This window comes from Oryzias melastigma, linkage group LG16 (assembly GCF_002922805.2).
Source record: "Oryzias melastigma strain HK-1 linkage group LG16, ASM292280v2, whole genome shotgun sequence".
Taxonomy (NCBI): Eukaryota; Metazoa; Chordata; class Actinopteri; order Beloniformes; family Adrianichthyidae; genus Oryzias; species Oryzias melastigma.
The window spans coordinates 17,948,925-17,964,565 of record NC_050527.1 but is presented as its reverse complement, the minus strand read 5'-3'; the positions used below and the strand labels follow the sequence as shown (position 1 = coordinate 17,964,565).

At 46.1% G+C, this 15,641-nt stretch overlaps 3 protein-coding genes and 1 long non-coding RNA gene across 9 annotated transcripts in view; 2 read left to right on the top strand and 2 right to left on the bottom strand.

The window, feature by feature from the left end:
* The window catches only part of kif16ba (kinesin family member 16Ba), an 18,538-nt gene extending 13,228 nt beyond the window's left edge, over positions 1-5,310 (bottom strand). For 4 of the 5 annotated variants that reach the window (XM_036215869.1, XM_036215870.1, XM_036215873.1 and 1 more), the window contains exon 1: positions 5,201-5,310. In XM_036215869.1, the coding sequence (XP_036071762.1) occupies positions 5,201-5,298 (98 nt within the window). In that variant the 5' untranslated portion in view covers positions 5,299-5,310. Of the gene's footprint in view, positions 1-4,510; positions 4,643-5,200 lie in introns of those variants that run through there. The other variant, XM_036215875.1, reaches the window with a different exon arrangement.
* snrpb2 (small nuclear ribonucleoprotein polypeptide B2) lies at positions 4,561-8,451 on the top strand. Of its 2 annotated transcripts, none has more exons than XM_024267441.2 (7): positions 4,561-4,710; positions 5,100-5,171; positions 6,434-6,606; positions 7,646-7,777; positions 7,846-7,881; positions 7,963-8,051; positions 8,163-8,451. In XM_024267441.2, exons 1-7 carry the CDS (start codon positions 4,596-4,598, stop codon positions 8,320-8,322), a joined length of 777 nt encoding a protein of 258 aa, XP_024123209.1. In that variant the 5' UTR covers positions 4,561-4,595; the 3' UTR covers positions 8,323-8,451. The 2 variants fall into 2 exon arrangements, with proteins under 2 accessions (XP_024123209.1, XP_024123211.1); XM_024267443.2 differs by lacking the exon at positions 4,561-4,710 and adding an exon at positions 4,850-4,992.
* Positions 8,452-10,132: 1,681 nt separating this feature from the next.
* On the top strand, positions 10,133-15,620 carry LOC112143162 (prokineticin receptor 1). Its single transcript, XM_024266930.2, has 3 exons — positions 10,133-10,282; positions 11,683-12,103; positions 13,654-15,620. Exons 2-3 carry the CDS (start codon positions 11,703-11,705, stop codon positions 14,342-14,344), a joined length of 1,092 nt encoding a protein of 363 aa, XP_024122698.1. The 5' UTR covers positions 10,133-10,282; positions 11,683-11,702; the 3' UTR covers positions 14,345-15,620.
* Positions 10,457-11,074, bottom strand: LOC112143163. Its single transcript, XR_002918693.2, has 2 exons — positions 10,949-11,074; positions 10,457-10,824 (listed from the first exon to the last, which is right to left on the bottom strand). It is a non-coding gene; the product is annotated as an uncharacterized LOC112143163 (long non-coding RNA).
* Positions 15,621-15,641: the final 21 nt, after the last annotated feature.

The following is a 15,641-nucleotide window of genomic DNA, read 5'->3' as shown; positions in this document are numbered from 1 at the left end:
TCTCTCTTATAGGTGTTTTAATTTAAAAACATGGACATGATGATACAGTCGTACCAAAGATGACGTCATGTACATATTGCATACATACAGTACACACAGAATAAAAGTTTGGACTCTATCTTTAAAATACTTTATCCCCAACAAACTCCTTCGGTTCTATCCAGTAAAATCCTGTCGTCACGTCGGTTTGGACAAACACTCCTTTGGTAATCATCAGGTCATTTATTTTGGAATTGTCTTCATACTATCACTTTCTGGAAGGAATTTTGTGTTTTTATACGAAGCACCATTCTTGGCGACTTAAAAATTTTATATAAACGTGTTTTATTTGGTTTCTTTAGTTTCCAAAACACATAAAAAACAGTATTATATACTTAATCTTTTAATAATTCTAGCAAAGGTACATATCCAGAAAAGTAAGTTTTCTTCCAAAAAACCCTGTTCCTCCTCTTTTTAATTGAAATTTGAAACTATGTTGGCCCTGGATTCTGTTAGGCTCTTAGACCCTTAACCTTTTTCAATGATTTATTCATTTTAATTTAATCGTTTCTATTATACTTGTATTTTATCCTTCTTTGCGTAAACTCTCTAAATACATCCTGCCAATGTTGAACTGGTCACACGGACCGATGAAGTCCCGCTAGAATATGCAGCTCACGTTCTGCTCCGTTACACAAACACTGAGGAGAGCAGACGTTAGTGAAGGAGCTGTTGATGAAAAATAATCAATAATAGCCCGATCAGATCTCAACACTTTTTCTTTTCTTTTTAAAAAAAATAAACTTTATTGTAAACATCAGTTTCAGTACAGAATATCTGCAAATTAGCCAACTCGTTTGTTACAGTTGTGTGATGTCATCACTAGTCGCAGGCCCCCGAGTCGATGTGACAGGCCGAGCACATCTGCTACCTACAGCAGATGCCCTTCCTGACACAACCCTGTACTTGAGGGGCAGTTAGGCAGCAGCGTCAAGGGTCTTGCCTAGAGACCCAATCTGGGTGGGTATCAGTGGACAACCCTGGAATCGAACCCTGGGCTCCTGCGTGTCAGCCCTTCACCTAGTCCACTGAGCCACCCAGCCGCTTCCTTATGTACAGCTTTGAATATTGTCAATAAAACGTGGAGAAAAAATGTGATGCAAAGGTCAGTAATACTGATCATTGTTATAACATTTCAAATAAATCACTAAAACATGTCGTTTCTGTTTCGCATTGAGTCTTCTTATATTTGTTTGAATATTTTCTGTACTATAATGTACTTTTTTGGTCAGACTGTCCTTCATCTTAAAAATGTTTTTCACTTTTAGTCTAATAGTGTTATTTTATAGATGGTATATTTTTATTTATTTTTATTTTTATTTATTTTTTTTATTTTTTATTTATTTATTGTTTGCACATATACATATACACCATTTGTAAGTGACTCATTGAAACTTTTTCAAATAGAATAAGTGCAAGAGGAGGCAAAAAACCCCAAAGGGTTTGTATCAAAGCCTCCACCCAATAAAACAATCAATTCCAACAACAGCTGTGCATTCAATTACATGAGACACATATTAACAATATTAAATAAAAGCAAAACAAAACAAAACAAAAACTAAATTCAGTGAAGCATCAGATAATTTTTTAAGCTATTTTTAAATGATAATTCTGATATTTCTTTGTTTGCAAGGTGTGGAAACTGACTCCACCATTTACAGCCTCTAAATCGTAGACGAAACTGACCTCTAGATGTGACACATTTTGGAACATGGAGATGACTGCGCTGACGAGTGTCATAGTGATGAAGTTCTGCATTAGCTTTAAAGTAGAAAGTAAAATGGTCTGGGATTTGGACTCTGTTAAACATAATCTTGTATATAAAGATGCATATTTGGTAGATGTTAATTTGATAAATGTTAAGAATATTTAGTTTAAGGAATAGGTGGGCAGAAGAAGTTGACATTTTAGAATGAGTTGCAATACGCAAAAAGCGTTTTTGCACCTTGAATATTGTAGTCAAGGTTGAAGGAAATGTGCTAGCCCAAACAATATTACAGTATGACAGGTATGGATAAATTAAACTATAATATAAAGTAAGTATTGATTGTGAATTCAAAAATGTACTAACTTTTCGAATAATTCCAATAGATTTATTAATTTTTCTGGTCACCCAGTCAACATGTGCTTTCCAGATTAAACTTTCATCAACAATGACACCCAAACATTTTGTAGAGGAAACATGCGCAATTTCAATAGTATCAATTTTTATTTTATAATTAGATGGACATGTCTTTTTTTTCCGGGCTGCACGGTGGCGCAGTGGTTAGCGCTCTTGCCTCACAGCGAGAAGGCCCCGGTTCGACTCCCGGCTGGGACCTTTCTGTGTGGAGTTTGCATGTTCTCCCTGTGCATGCGTGGGTTTTCACCGGGGACTCCGGCTTCCTCCCACCGTCCAAAAACATGCTTCATAGGTTCATTGGTGACTCTAAATTGCCCCTAGGTGTGAATGTGGGAGTGAATGGGTGTGTGATTGAGGCCCTGCGACAGACTGGAGACCTGTCCAGGGTGTACCCCGCCTTCACCCATCAGTAGCCGGGTTAGGCTCCGGCACCCCCGCGACCCCGAAAGGGAAGCAGCGGTCAAGAAGATGGATGGATGGATGTCTTTTTTCCACAAAAAAAATCATATAATTTGTTTTTTTATATTTATGGATAATTTGTTGTTCTAAACCATTTGTCATAAAAGGATAATTCTTCATTGACTTGGTCTATTAAGACATTAAAATCTGAATGGCAGAGCAATAAAGTAGTATCATCAGCAAACATTGGAGTAAGATCCTTAGAAACAAAACATAAATCATTAATATATAACAAGAATAATAATGGACCCAAGACAGACCCCTGAGGGACCCCACACTGTATATTGACTCTGTCAGAAATGCATCCATTAATACAGACAAACTGAGATAATAATAATAATAATAATAATACATTTTATTTCAAAACGCCTTTCTGGTCACTCAAGGACACTGTACATTACAAAGAGAAGGATAATAAAATCAGGACAAGTAAATATATCGTAAAAACAGAAACACGATAAAGTCTTAAAAAATAAAAAATAAAAAAATAAAAAAAAAATAAAATCAGCCACAGGATTAATGGTAGTGAGATCAGACAGAAAAGGCAGATTTAAACATGTATGTTTTGAGTTTGGACTTAAACACGGGTAATGAGTCAATGGTCCGGAGATCAGGAGGGAGTGAGTTCCATAGTGTGGGGGCCGAGTGGCTGAAGGCTCGGCTCCCCATGGTGACCAGACGGATGGGGGGTACGGAGAGTTGGAGGGTGGAAGAAGACCGGAGTGTACGGACGGGAGTGTAAATATGGAGGAGATCAGATAGGTAACGCGGAGCCAGGTTATGGAGCGCTTTGAAGGTGAGGAGGAGAAGTTTAAATTGAACTCTGAATTTGACAGGAAGCCAGATCTATCACAAATATAATTCCGTAGCCATTTGAGAACATTGTGTTGAAAACCATATTTCTGTAATTTAGAAAGAAGAACTGTATGATCAACTGTGTCAAATGCTGTTGATAGGTCGAGAAAGATACTACAAATAAACGTATTTTTGTCTAAAGCTGATGTAACACTATCTAGTAAATGAATTAAAGCCATGTATGTACTGTGATGTTTACGGAAACCATACTGGTGTTTATAAAGGATTGAATTATTATTTATGTGATAAAATAATCTTTTGTAAACAACTTTTTCAAAAACTTTTGAGAAACAAGGCAAAATTGATATAGGCCTGTAATTATTGAAACAAACTTTATCGTCTGCTTTAAACAAAGGAATAACCTTAGCTACCTTTAGATCGTCTGGTACAACACCTGTGGCCAATGATAGTGAAACAATGTGGGTTAATGGTTTTAGAATAGAATGTTTAATTTGTTTTACAAGGAATGCTGAAATGCCATCATGACCAGCTGTGGATAATTTTAAATCATCAATTATTTCACTTATTTCTTCGATGTTTGGTGGCTGAAAAGAAAGCATTTGAGGATAAAAAGGTTGAATGTATTCTAATGGATCATTATGAGTAATTGTAATTTTTTTACCAATTCCAATCCAGAGTTGGCAAAAAAAGTATTAAATGGATGTGCTATTTATGTTTTTTGCTATTAATTAGACTTAATTGCTGTTTTTAGAAAAATCCTGTTACTTGTGAACTACTAATATATGTATTATTGACACTGTAAAAACTTTTGGAATATATGCGTATATATGACAGATATATATTCTATATGTTTGATTTTTGTGGGTGGAGGCCTTGAATAATCCATTTGGGTTTTCTGCCTCTCCCTGTACTTTACTTTATTTTTACGAATCATTGTTGTGCATTTTATTTGTGCTAAACAATAAACAAAAAAAACAGTTTTTGGTTTAAACGAAATCATTAGGAGGAACAGTTAAAATAACTACAAGACAAATATCACAAATACAAACATGAGTGATATATAAGCATGAATACCTGCAGAATAGAATCCCAAAGTCTCTCCTGTCTCTCGCTGTTCTCCAGGAGCAGAGACAGGCACTCTTGGGAGCAGGACGCAGGAATGAAGACGCTGCAGTTCCACTCCCGGCCTGCTGGGGGCGGCCGCGCAGTGATCTCCATAAAGCGGCAAACGGGTGTTTCCGGTTGTCTGCGTGCGCTGCGTGACCACAGTGCGGGTGAGTTCTGGGTTTCTTCCTCTTTGTTTCAAACTCTGGAGTCCGTTTTCTGGCTGACAGACTTGCGGGGCGCGAGGCCGCCGAAAGAGAAGCCGCCACGGTCGGTTACATTCACGAGCTCGCGCGCGGCTAGCCTCGGAGCTAACGGATGCTAACGCTAGCGCCTCTTTCAAAATAAAGTCATAAAACCAAAGAAAGCTAAAAACTTAATCGCTCCCGTATTTCAGGGGATATTTCCTCGTGACTCGTCGTAACGATTTCCTGCTTCCAGGTCCTCCAAAGGTCTGAAAACTACAGGAGCGCGCGGCGAGTCTTCATTCAAACGGAAGTCTCGTTCAGCGTCCGTCTGACCCCGGTCAGCATCACTTCATCTCACCTTCTCCCCGCAGACTCCATCATGGACATCCGACCGAACCACACCATCTACATCAATAACATCAACGACAAAGTCAAGAAAGAAGGTAAGTCTGCTTCCGCTCACCTGACTCACCTGAGAGTAAACTCCACCTGCAGCTCAGTGAAAACCCCAGACCAGCTGATCGTGTCTGTCGGTACATGACTGCACTGAAGGCGGGAAACACACATCATTCCAAAAAACGCTCTCATTCAGACGGTCTGAAAGGTAACTGACGTGTTCACCTGCACAGGTGAAGCCCACCACCCAGACCCTGGATTCCATGACCGGTTCTGTCAGAGCTTGTGCTCACAGACTTGAATTATCCTAAACTGTTGTCAAACTAGTTTGTTTGCTGAGAGTTTACAGATCAGAGAAACGTCGTTCCTCGTTTGAGGCGTGAAACCTTCGACTCTTATCGAGTCTTCAGGTCCATTTCTCCCTGACAACAGCCCAGCAGGAGCCACCAAGTCTGACTTCACCTTTTTCAAAATAAGACGCTGATGGTTACTTTCAAAATAAAAGACACCTTTTCCCCCATGGGATTCTCTCAATGCAGTAATGGTGTAACGGCAGCAGTGATAGAAAACAAAAAATACGTTTCTTTCACCACTTCAGGTGCATTTTGGCCAGAAATTCATAAATCTTAGTAATTAAATCAGAGTAAAATGAGTGACTCTATATTTGTTTTTAGAGCGCTCTTAAAATCCTTCCTTTTTTTCAGAAATAGAATATCCGTCTCTTAATCCGCTGCCCTAAAAGTTTCTGGTTGTGCTAACTGACCTCCCCGAGGATTTTCTGTTCCATGCGGTACAAATAAAATCTGTCAACATGTTTTAGTTGTGAGACAAGATGTTGTTTTGTTGATTAATTTTAAATAAAACACTTCTTCTTGAACCAAAGCCCCCATGGAGAGGTTCAGGAGCCACAGGCTGCAGACCGCTGGTTCAGATCCTCAGACACAAGAACAAACTGGATCTCATAACTGATTACATGCAGTTTAGGGGGTTATTGAGTGGTTCTGCCTGCGGTTCTGACTGTGGTTCTGACTGTGGTTCTGACTGTGGTTCTGCCTGCGGTTCTGCCTGCGGTTCTGCCTGCGGTTCTGACTGTGGTTCTGACTGTGGTTCTGACTGCGGTTCTGACTGCGGTTCTGACTGCGGTTCTGACTGCGGTTCTGACCGCGGTTCTGACTGCGGTTCTGACTGTGGTTCTGACTGCGGTTCTGACTGCGGTTCTGACCGCGGTTCTGACTGCGGTTCTGACTGTGGTTCCAACCCCGGTTCTGCCATCGCTCCTCCGGGTCTGACCTCTGCTCCTCCTCCTCAGAGCTGAAGCGTTCGCTCTACGCGCTCCTCTCCCAGTTCGGTCAGATCGTCAGCATCGTGGCGCTGAAGACCATGAGGATGAGGGGGCAGGCCTTCGTGGTCTTCAAGGAGTTGGCCGCCGCCACCAACGCTCTGCGGCAGCTTCAGGGCTTCCCCTTCTACAACAAGCCCATGGTGAGACCATGAAGACGTCACGTATGAAGACATTTTTCTGCCACCATATTGCTAGCAAAAGTCAGAGTTCTGAGATCAACATTTTCTAAGTTGCAAACAAAATGTAAATCGTTAAAGATGAAAATTCTAGTTTTTGAGGTTTTAAATGGATTCTACTGTTCATTCTTCTCCATAAAGAACCTCAAAACGACGTTTGATCCGTTCGTTCATTTAAGAGTAATCCTCTAAAAACCAGCAGCCCCTCCCACACCCACGAAAATGAGCAGATGGAAACGTGCTGATGTAAGCATGATGTGAACCGCCCCCTCCAGGAGAAATCTGTGCTGCAAGCTCCGCCCCCAGACTACAACAGAAACACACCCACTTTCTCGTGGAGCCGTGGCGCCGAGGTAGTTATCTCCTCCAGAATCCGTCTCCCGTCAGGAGATGACTACCTTCCTGTACCGGAACCGCTCTCTGATCCATCTTTACATGTAGTCTCGCTTCGTTTCCAGTCGGACTGAACTTCTGTTCTCTCTGAGGTTCCTCAGTCTGAATGTGAAACAGAGAGCAGAACAACTGAACCAAAACGACCACCGTACGACGGTCACATGACGTAAACACGGTAGAAATGAGGTGATGGGTGAGGACAAATGTAGAGGATTAGATTATCATGTTAGTCAAAAGGAAATAATTCTTCCAACTGTTTACTTGATAGAACTTTTATTTTAACACTGAAAAACGAAGAACTCTCTTCTGTGTCTCCTACGTGACGTAGGACGTCATCTTAAAGCTCTATTGTAGTTTTGACTGAATTCTCTTATAAACAAAGTCATAAAACCACAACGATGAGACAGAAACTCGAATGTTTCTGGATGAATTCATGCTCAATAAAAGAATCCACGTTGATCGTCCAGACGTGTTCCTGTAGCGTCTCCATAACCGTCATGCAGGATTCCTCAGAGCTGCAGCAGAAGTGTTGATCTCAGAACCGAGTTTAGGCAGAAAGATCTCGATAGCCGCGTTCCTCCGGCACAACGGCTGACTCTGTTCTCTGCAGAGGATACAGTACGCCAAGACCGACTCCGAGGTCATCGCCAAGATGAAGGGCACCTTCGGAGACAAGGAGAAGAAGAAGGAGAAGAAGAAGAAGGCTCAGGAGCTGGCGGCCAACGCCGCCAAGAAGCCGGCGGTGAGGAGCGCCGTGGTTTACGTTTGTTTGGCGTCGTTTGTTTGTGTCTGACGGCGTTCTGTCTGCAGGCTGCTGCGCTTCCTGCTCCCACGCTCGCGGTCCAGGTAAGACTCCAGCTCCTTCATCGCCGAGAGGAAGAGGAGCAGGGCTGACCTCTGACCTCCTAACCGTCTGCATCTCCTCAGGTTCCAGACAACCCCCCCAACCACATCCTGTTCCTGAACAACCTCCCCGAGGAGACCAACGAGATGATGCTGTCCATGCTCTTCAACCAGTGAGTGTCCTCCTGCAGACAGCTGCTCCTCCTCCTTCGGGAGGCTCCTCCTCCTTCAGGAGGCTCCTCCTCCTGCGGGGCTCCGTGGCTTCAGCTCTCCTCTCTCCGCAGGTTCCCGGGCTTTAAGGAGGTGCGGCTCGTCCCCGGGAAACACGACATCTCCTTCGTGGAGTTTGAGAGCGACACGCAGGCGGGCGTGGCCAAAGACGCCCTGCAAGGTTTCCGGATCACGGCCACCTGCGCCATGAAGATCACCTACGCCAAGAAGTAGTTCGTCTGACCTCAGAGACTGTGGGGGGGCGGGGCCGTTTCGTGTTTTTTATGTTTTTGGTAAAAGTTCCTTCAGGGGGATGTTAGTTTTTGTAAAATAAAAGAATAAACTTGGAATCTTTTCTGGAAAGGTTGACTTCTCTGCAGACCTCCATGAGACCAGGAGAGCTTTACCTGCGTGATGATGTCATCAGGGGTTAAAGAGACCCCCCCCTCCATAAAATAAATAATTAACAGTGAAGGTGAAGGTAGGTGCAGATGACCTGTAAGACCAAGAGGGGGCACTGTGGAACCAGGTTTGGTTCAGGTCTGGAGTGGGTCGACTTTATGGCAGTGAAACATCCAGCAGGTTCATCTGCTCGTCCAGAAGATGAGGAGGAAACTAACGTTTGGAGATCTTGGAAAGGATCTCTTACAAGAAATTAGTGGATTCCAGCATCCAAGTGACCAGCAGAAGATAGATGATCTGGATCAGGATGGGTGATCAGGATGGATGATCAGGATGGGTGATCTGGATGGATGATCAGAATGATCAGGATGGGTGATCAGGATGGATGACAAGGATCAGAATGATCTGGATGGATGATCAGGATGGGTGATCTGGATCAGGATGATCAGGATGGATGATCAGGATCAGGATGATCTGGATGAATGATCAGGATGGGTGATTTGGATCAGAATGATCAGGATGGGTGATCAGGATCAGGATGATCAGGATCAGAATGATCAGGATGGGTGATCTGGATGGATGATCAGGATCAGAATGATCTGGATCAGGATGATAAGGATGGGTGATCAGGATGATCTGGATGAATGATCAGGATGGGTGATTTGGATCAGAATGATCAGGATGGGTGATCTGGATGGATGATCAGGATCAGAAAGATCAGGATGGGTGATCTGGATCAGGATAAGGATGAGTGATCTGGATGGATGATCAGGATGGATGATCTGGATGGGTGATCAGAATGATCAGGATGGATGATCTGGATCAGGATGATAAGGATGGGTGATCAGGATCAGAATGATCAGGATGGATGATCGGGATCAGGATGATCTGGATCAGGATGGATGATCAGGATCAGAATGATCAGGATGGATGATCAGGATGGATGATCTGGATCAGGATAAGGATGATAAGGATGGGTGATCAGGATCAGAATGATCAGGATGGATGATCGGGATCAGGATGATCTGGATCAGGATGGATGTTTCAGTTTTCCTTCTTCAAACAGAACCCAGAAACGACTGAACTTCTGCATCTTTATTTCAGGAACCTGGAGAACATTTAGATTTATTGATCTTCTATGTGAACAGAACGAACCGAATATTCTAAAGTAATCAAAGTACTTTCCCCAAAAGTAATTCATTTAACCAGAACAAGTTTCAACTATTCAACAAGCTGACCACAACTTCCAACATTAAATATTAATATTTATATTACAGACTCCAAAGTAGTAACTCGATTTTAAGAGCAGTCCTGTCAAATCGTGTCTTTATTTATGAAATAAAGATTTTCTTAACTATTTTATTACTTTGGGGACAAATAAAGTTTTTAAAAATAAACTCAGACTTTTTGTTTTTCAGAAACGATTTGAATCTTTTATGTTAATCCCTTCAAAAATGAGAAAATCTAAGTGAATGAAACTTTAAGATCATTTATCAGGTTATTTATTCCCTTTTTCCTTTTGATTTATATTTATAATTCGGGTTTTTTTTAATTCATTACAGCTGTTCTATTTTCTGTTTTTATTCTCCTCTCGGCTGATTAGACGTTCCTACTTTTGTTTAGTTTTCAGTTTGACATGAAATGTTGAATTCGTCCAGTAAACAATATTTCAAGAGAAGCGCGCGACACCGCGTGTGTGTGCGTGTGTGTGTGGGGGGGGCAGCAGCGCGCTCCTGTCTCGGATCAGTCGAGCAGCGCGCGCGCGGAGGGAAACAGCAGCTTTACTCTAAAGGTAAAATGACTTTTTAATCACTTTGAGTTCAGTTCCGGTCAGATTGGATCATCAGAACCGGGAGTCCGGTTTCACCCCCGTTTAATCCCGATCCTGACATGAGTTCAGTTTGAACGGCAGATCCCCGGATCTGGTTCCGGATGATGTTCATGCTCAGAAACCCCTGACACCGACTTGATTCCTGAGATCCTTTAATTGGACCAGTCGGTTCCGGTCTGGAACAGCAGGCGTTCCTCAGGTGAAGAACGGTTTCTGGTTTCTGACCCGCAAACGGCACCATTTGGATCCGTTAAATGCTTGAGAACGGAGCGGATGGAGACGTGGTTCCGGTTTCTGCCTCCTGGGGAACTGCTGGTTTTCCCGCGCCTCAGACAGCAGGTTCCGGGTCTGACCCATCAGGCCTGTGTTCTTAGATAAACTTGGTTTCCACCAGAGTCCGAGTCAGGAACATCTCCTGTTTCATATCTGACAGTATCACTGTGGTTCCGGTTCTCCTGACCTCAGCTGGTTCTGATCATCTGCTGGTCAGGGAAAGCTCACACCTGAGATGAAGATGAAGAAGATAACTGGAGGATCTGGAGCAGAAACTGTCGGGATGTAGTGATGGTCCAGGAGCATCCTGGTTCTCATGGTTCCAGTTTCTGGTTCTGCAGGATCAGAACAGACCTGAAGACGTTCTGGGTCTCTCATCGGGGACATTTCTGAGGAAGGTTCTGGTTCTTCTGCCCTGCTGGTCCTCGGGTCTGACCTGTCAGGCTGCAGGCGCCACATTCCTCACCTTGGAGATGAATGTAACACGTCGCCACGGTAACAGAGCTGCTCGTCTGCTGAGGTGGAGGGGACGAGCCTCAGTTCAAACCCACCGGGCAAAACCCACAGTCTGTGCTGAGCTGGACCCCCACGTCTGCAGAACTGGTGAGAGGACGACCTGCTCCGACTGTGGGCGGGACTTTTCAGGAGTCCAGGTGAGAGAAAACACCTGAAGAGGAGAGCTGATGTCGCTCCCTTCCCCCGCTGCAAATGGATGGATGATCTGAGCAGCAGACGGTCAGAACATGTCTGGACTGTCCCAGCCACCGAGACCAGGCGGTCCGAATGGTTTAAAGTGGTCGGATGTGGGGCCCGAATGGGTTTGTCTGCAGTTTCTGTGGTGGCCCCACCTGTGTTTGCATTCGGGGTCCACATTTTCTGCCCTCTTTAAAACCATACGGTCCACCTGGCCTTGCTGGCGGTTCCGTCTCGTGTTCTTCACCTCTCAGGTGAATAAAAACCAGATTACCTAAAATCCAACTGTGACCCACAGAAGCTCTGAAATCACCAGAGGTCCGGTTCTGTTCTGGTCCCAGCAGATGTTTGTGCTGACCTTCAGGTTAAAGGTCGTGTTCTCCTCCCCTCTGCAGACATGCGGACCTGATCCACCATGGGGGATCCCACCAACGGCAGCGGGACTCTTCCGGACTACGAAGGCTCTCTGGACGAGATCCCAGACACCACGCAGGGCTGCACCTTCTTCGCGGCCACCATCGTCATCGGCGCCGTCCTGGTGGTCATCATGTTGGTGTGTGGCGTGGGGAACTGCCTCTTCATCGCCAGCCTGCTGCGCTTCAAGCAGCTCCGAAACCTCACCAACATCCTGATCGCCAACCTGGCGGTGTCGGACGTTCTGGTGGCGGCGGTGTGCTGTCCCTTCCTGCTGGACTACTACGTGGTGAAGAAGCTGTCCTGGGACCACGGCCTGCTGCTCTGCGCCGCCATCAACTACCTCCGCACCGTGTCACTCTACGTGTCCACCAACGCACTGCTGGCTATCGCCATGGACAGGTGAGCTCACCTGAACGCCCCAACAAACATCTGTGAGCCTCTGTAGAACTCTGTAGGATCTATGATGTGCAGTTTGAAAAGTTGTGAAGGTCGGATCTTTTCCCACTGGTGGGGGTCAACCTCCAGGTCAGGGTGATCACACTTTAATGGCATCCCAGCAAGTTTTTTTGAACTTGTCCAACAGCTGAGCAGACAGATCCGAGCTGAAGGCCTCTTGAGTTAGACAGATTCTACTGTGAGAGCAGGGGTCAAAGGTCTTCTGAGGAGGATATTTGTAAAACCTCTTTTGGAATTCTGGCTAAACTTTATTTAAAATGTTAACGTTTGTATCATTTTTTTGTGGGACCAGACGGAAAAAGGGGGTGCGGTTACAAAAGAGAGGGGTGGGGGTGGGGTGCTCGAGAAAATAGGAGGATGATTAAGTGGTGGGAGGGGGCTCTATCCGTACTGGACCTTGAAGGTTTGGCGGTTAGGGCGTCCAGAGAGGCAATCAATGGAGGCCCCGCCTCAGTTCCTGACCAGAGCACTCACGGGGGCGGTGCTTGGGGCCGGGGGCCTAGGCTTCCCCCTGGGACCGGCTCTTGGCTCCTCTCTTTTTGTGGGGTAGGGGGCTTGGGGGTTGGCTCTTCAAGCAATGGGGCCCCTGGGTTGGGGAGACTTGACCCAACACCAAGGCTTGGTTGTTTCACCAATCAGGGTCAGTCTGTCAGCTGTCTCAGACCTGCCCTCCTTCCTCATACGACCACTTATTAGGGTTATTGGGGGAGGGGGTCCAGTCTGTAATGCACCTCGGGCGATGGAGCTACTTGGCAGTGGCCGGTAGTTTTCCAAAGTAAAACTTCCCCTCAGAATCAGGATAGAAACAAAACCGAAAAAATGCAGGTCCTTTTCTTTTCTCTGCAGCCCAGTAACAGTCCCACAGAACAGTACTTTCCCACAGACTGGTATTGGTCTAACACCCAGTACCAACTGTCCCACAGACCAGTACAGTTGTCACAAGGACCAGTACTTTCCCACAGACTGGTACCAGTTGTCCCATGGACCAGTAATAGTCTACTGCCCATTACCTACTGTCTCACAGACCAGTACTAACTGTCCCTCAGACCCGTACTTTCCCACAGACTGGTGCTGGACCACCACCCAGTACCAACTATCTCACGTACCAGTGCCGGTCCACGGCCTGGTGGTAATGGATCACTGTTCCAGCAGATGTTCCGGAGCGTTGGTGTTGGTTCTCCTGGTTCTTTTCTCAGCGGTTAGGAACCTTTCTTCTTCAAATCAGGTGTTCTACGTTTTGCTCCTTAAAGAACCACATCGTCTGCAGAAACGCAAATGTGGAACATCAGAGTCTCTCTCTAGAGTCTCGTATGCGGTTTCCTGTTCTTGGGTTCGTCTAACAGAAGTGGTGGCTCCGCCCCCTTGCGGTTTCATTCCTGAACTAATGCTTTTGGAGCATAGTTGTGACCCGAGGCTTCATGAAGACAGAAGTGACCTTAAGAAGGACGTGAATGTCTGATGTGGCGGTGGTAAGCGTGTTCTCATGTTTGCAGGTACTCGGCGATCCTCCATCCCCTAAAGCCCCGTATGACCTCCCGGACGGCGTCCTGCGTCATCCTGGCGGTCTGGATCGTCCCTGTCCTCATCTCCATCCCATCCGCCTACATGACCTCAGAAACCCCGTACCCCCACAGGGGGGGGCAGAACCACAAGACCTTCTGTGCTCAGATCTGGCCTGTGGACCAGCAGGTCTTCTACCGCTCCTACTTCCTGTTGGTCTTTGCTCTGGAGTTCGTGTCTCCGGTCACCGTCATGGCGGTCTGCTACACGTGCATCTCCAGACACCTGTGGTCCAAAGGCGTTCCGGGTGTCCAGACCGACCAGATTCGGAGGAGACGCCACAAACGCCGCAGGATGGTGGTGGTTCTGATCCTGGTGCTGGTGGCCTACGTCCTGTGCTGGGCGCCATACTACGGCTTCGCCCTGCTCCGAGACTTCTACCCCACCCTCATCTCCAGGGGCAGGAACTCTCTGGTGGCCTTCTACATCATCGAGTGCATCGCCATGAGCAACGCCGTCATCAACACCTTCTTCTTCGTGAGCGTCCAGAAGAACCGGAACAGCGCCAAGAAGGCCCGCAACTTCCCGCTCAGGCTGGTCAGCTTTGTGGCCAGAAGGTCGATGGATGATGGCGAAGGTCGGACGTCCTCGCTGCGGGCGACAGAGGAAGGGGACAACAGCTAGCCGTCAATGGTTCCCCCATCAGAGCAGAGAGTGGATCTACAGCTTCTACTTCATAGAAGGTGTTTGTGGCCGCTCGTCTGTTCCTGTTGTTTTTGTTTATGCTGTTTTCGTACTTCGGTACCCTGCTAGCGGAGTCTCACTTGGTGTATGATCGCCAGTTCCTTATAGCTCGTCAGTTTATTGCGAGTGATCTAAGCTCGTTGTGTTTCGGACGTAAAACTTCCCCCTGCTGCCCTCGAGAATTCCAGCTCACCTGTTCAGGCCGTCGGCCCTCGAGAATTCCAGCTCACCTGTTCAGGCCGTCGGCCCTCTTCGTGAGGCAGAAACGTCATCGCAGACGAAGCAAAGCTGAAGACGTGCTAGACAACCTTCCCGTCCTTTTCCCGAGCAGGATCTGGACTATTTCCTCAAATTACTGTGTTCTGGCGTTTCCTGGATCCACCCGATGTCTGCATTATCCCTGGCTTCGGTGAGGGAGACCAGCTCCATCACACCTGCTCTTCTCTGCCTCGCTGGCGTGGATCTAACCCCTGAAATCTGGCGGCGCTCTCCCGGTCACTCACATCTTCTACGGCGGCTGTTCCAGCTTCCAGATTCGGACTGGTAAATGCCAGATCGCTGGCGAACAAAACTTTCGTTCTGCGGGATCTTATCACATCTTGCTGGTTGGACTTCCTCTTCATAACCGAGACGTGGACATCTCCCAGTGAGAACTTTTGTTGAACTTTACCTTCTGGATTTTCTTATTTTAGCTCCCCGTGGATATCCAGCCGTGGAGGAGGGACTGCGCCTGTTTTTATGAATGGGTTGAAATGTAGACAACGCTGCTTGTCATCCCCATTCTCCATCTTTGAACTGACCTCATTTGAGGTGGGAAGATTCTCTCTCATGCCTCCAACATGTCCAAAATACAGCTGTCCGCCTCCCTAAGAGAAACCACATCTCGCAGATTTTAGCATCACTCCACTGGCTGCCTGTACATTTTAGAATTCATTTTTTTACACGGTCTTTCCCCGCTGTACCTCTATGAGCTGCTTTCTCCTTATTCGCCCGCCCGATGCCTCATATCAGCTGACCAGCTCCTTCTGGAGACACCGAGGTCCCGGCGAAAGCTCAGAGGGGACAGGGCTTTTGCGGTTGCTGGCCCCAGACTCTGGGATTCTTTGCCATTGTTCATCAGAGAAGCACTGTCACTGCCCATTTTTAAGACCCATCTAAAGACTCATTTATCTATTTATCTTGTCTTAGTGTGACTGTCTTTTATGTTTTTGGTGTTCAGCACTTTGTTTAGCTGCCT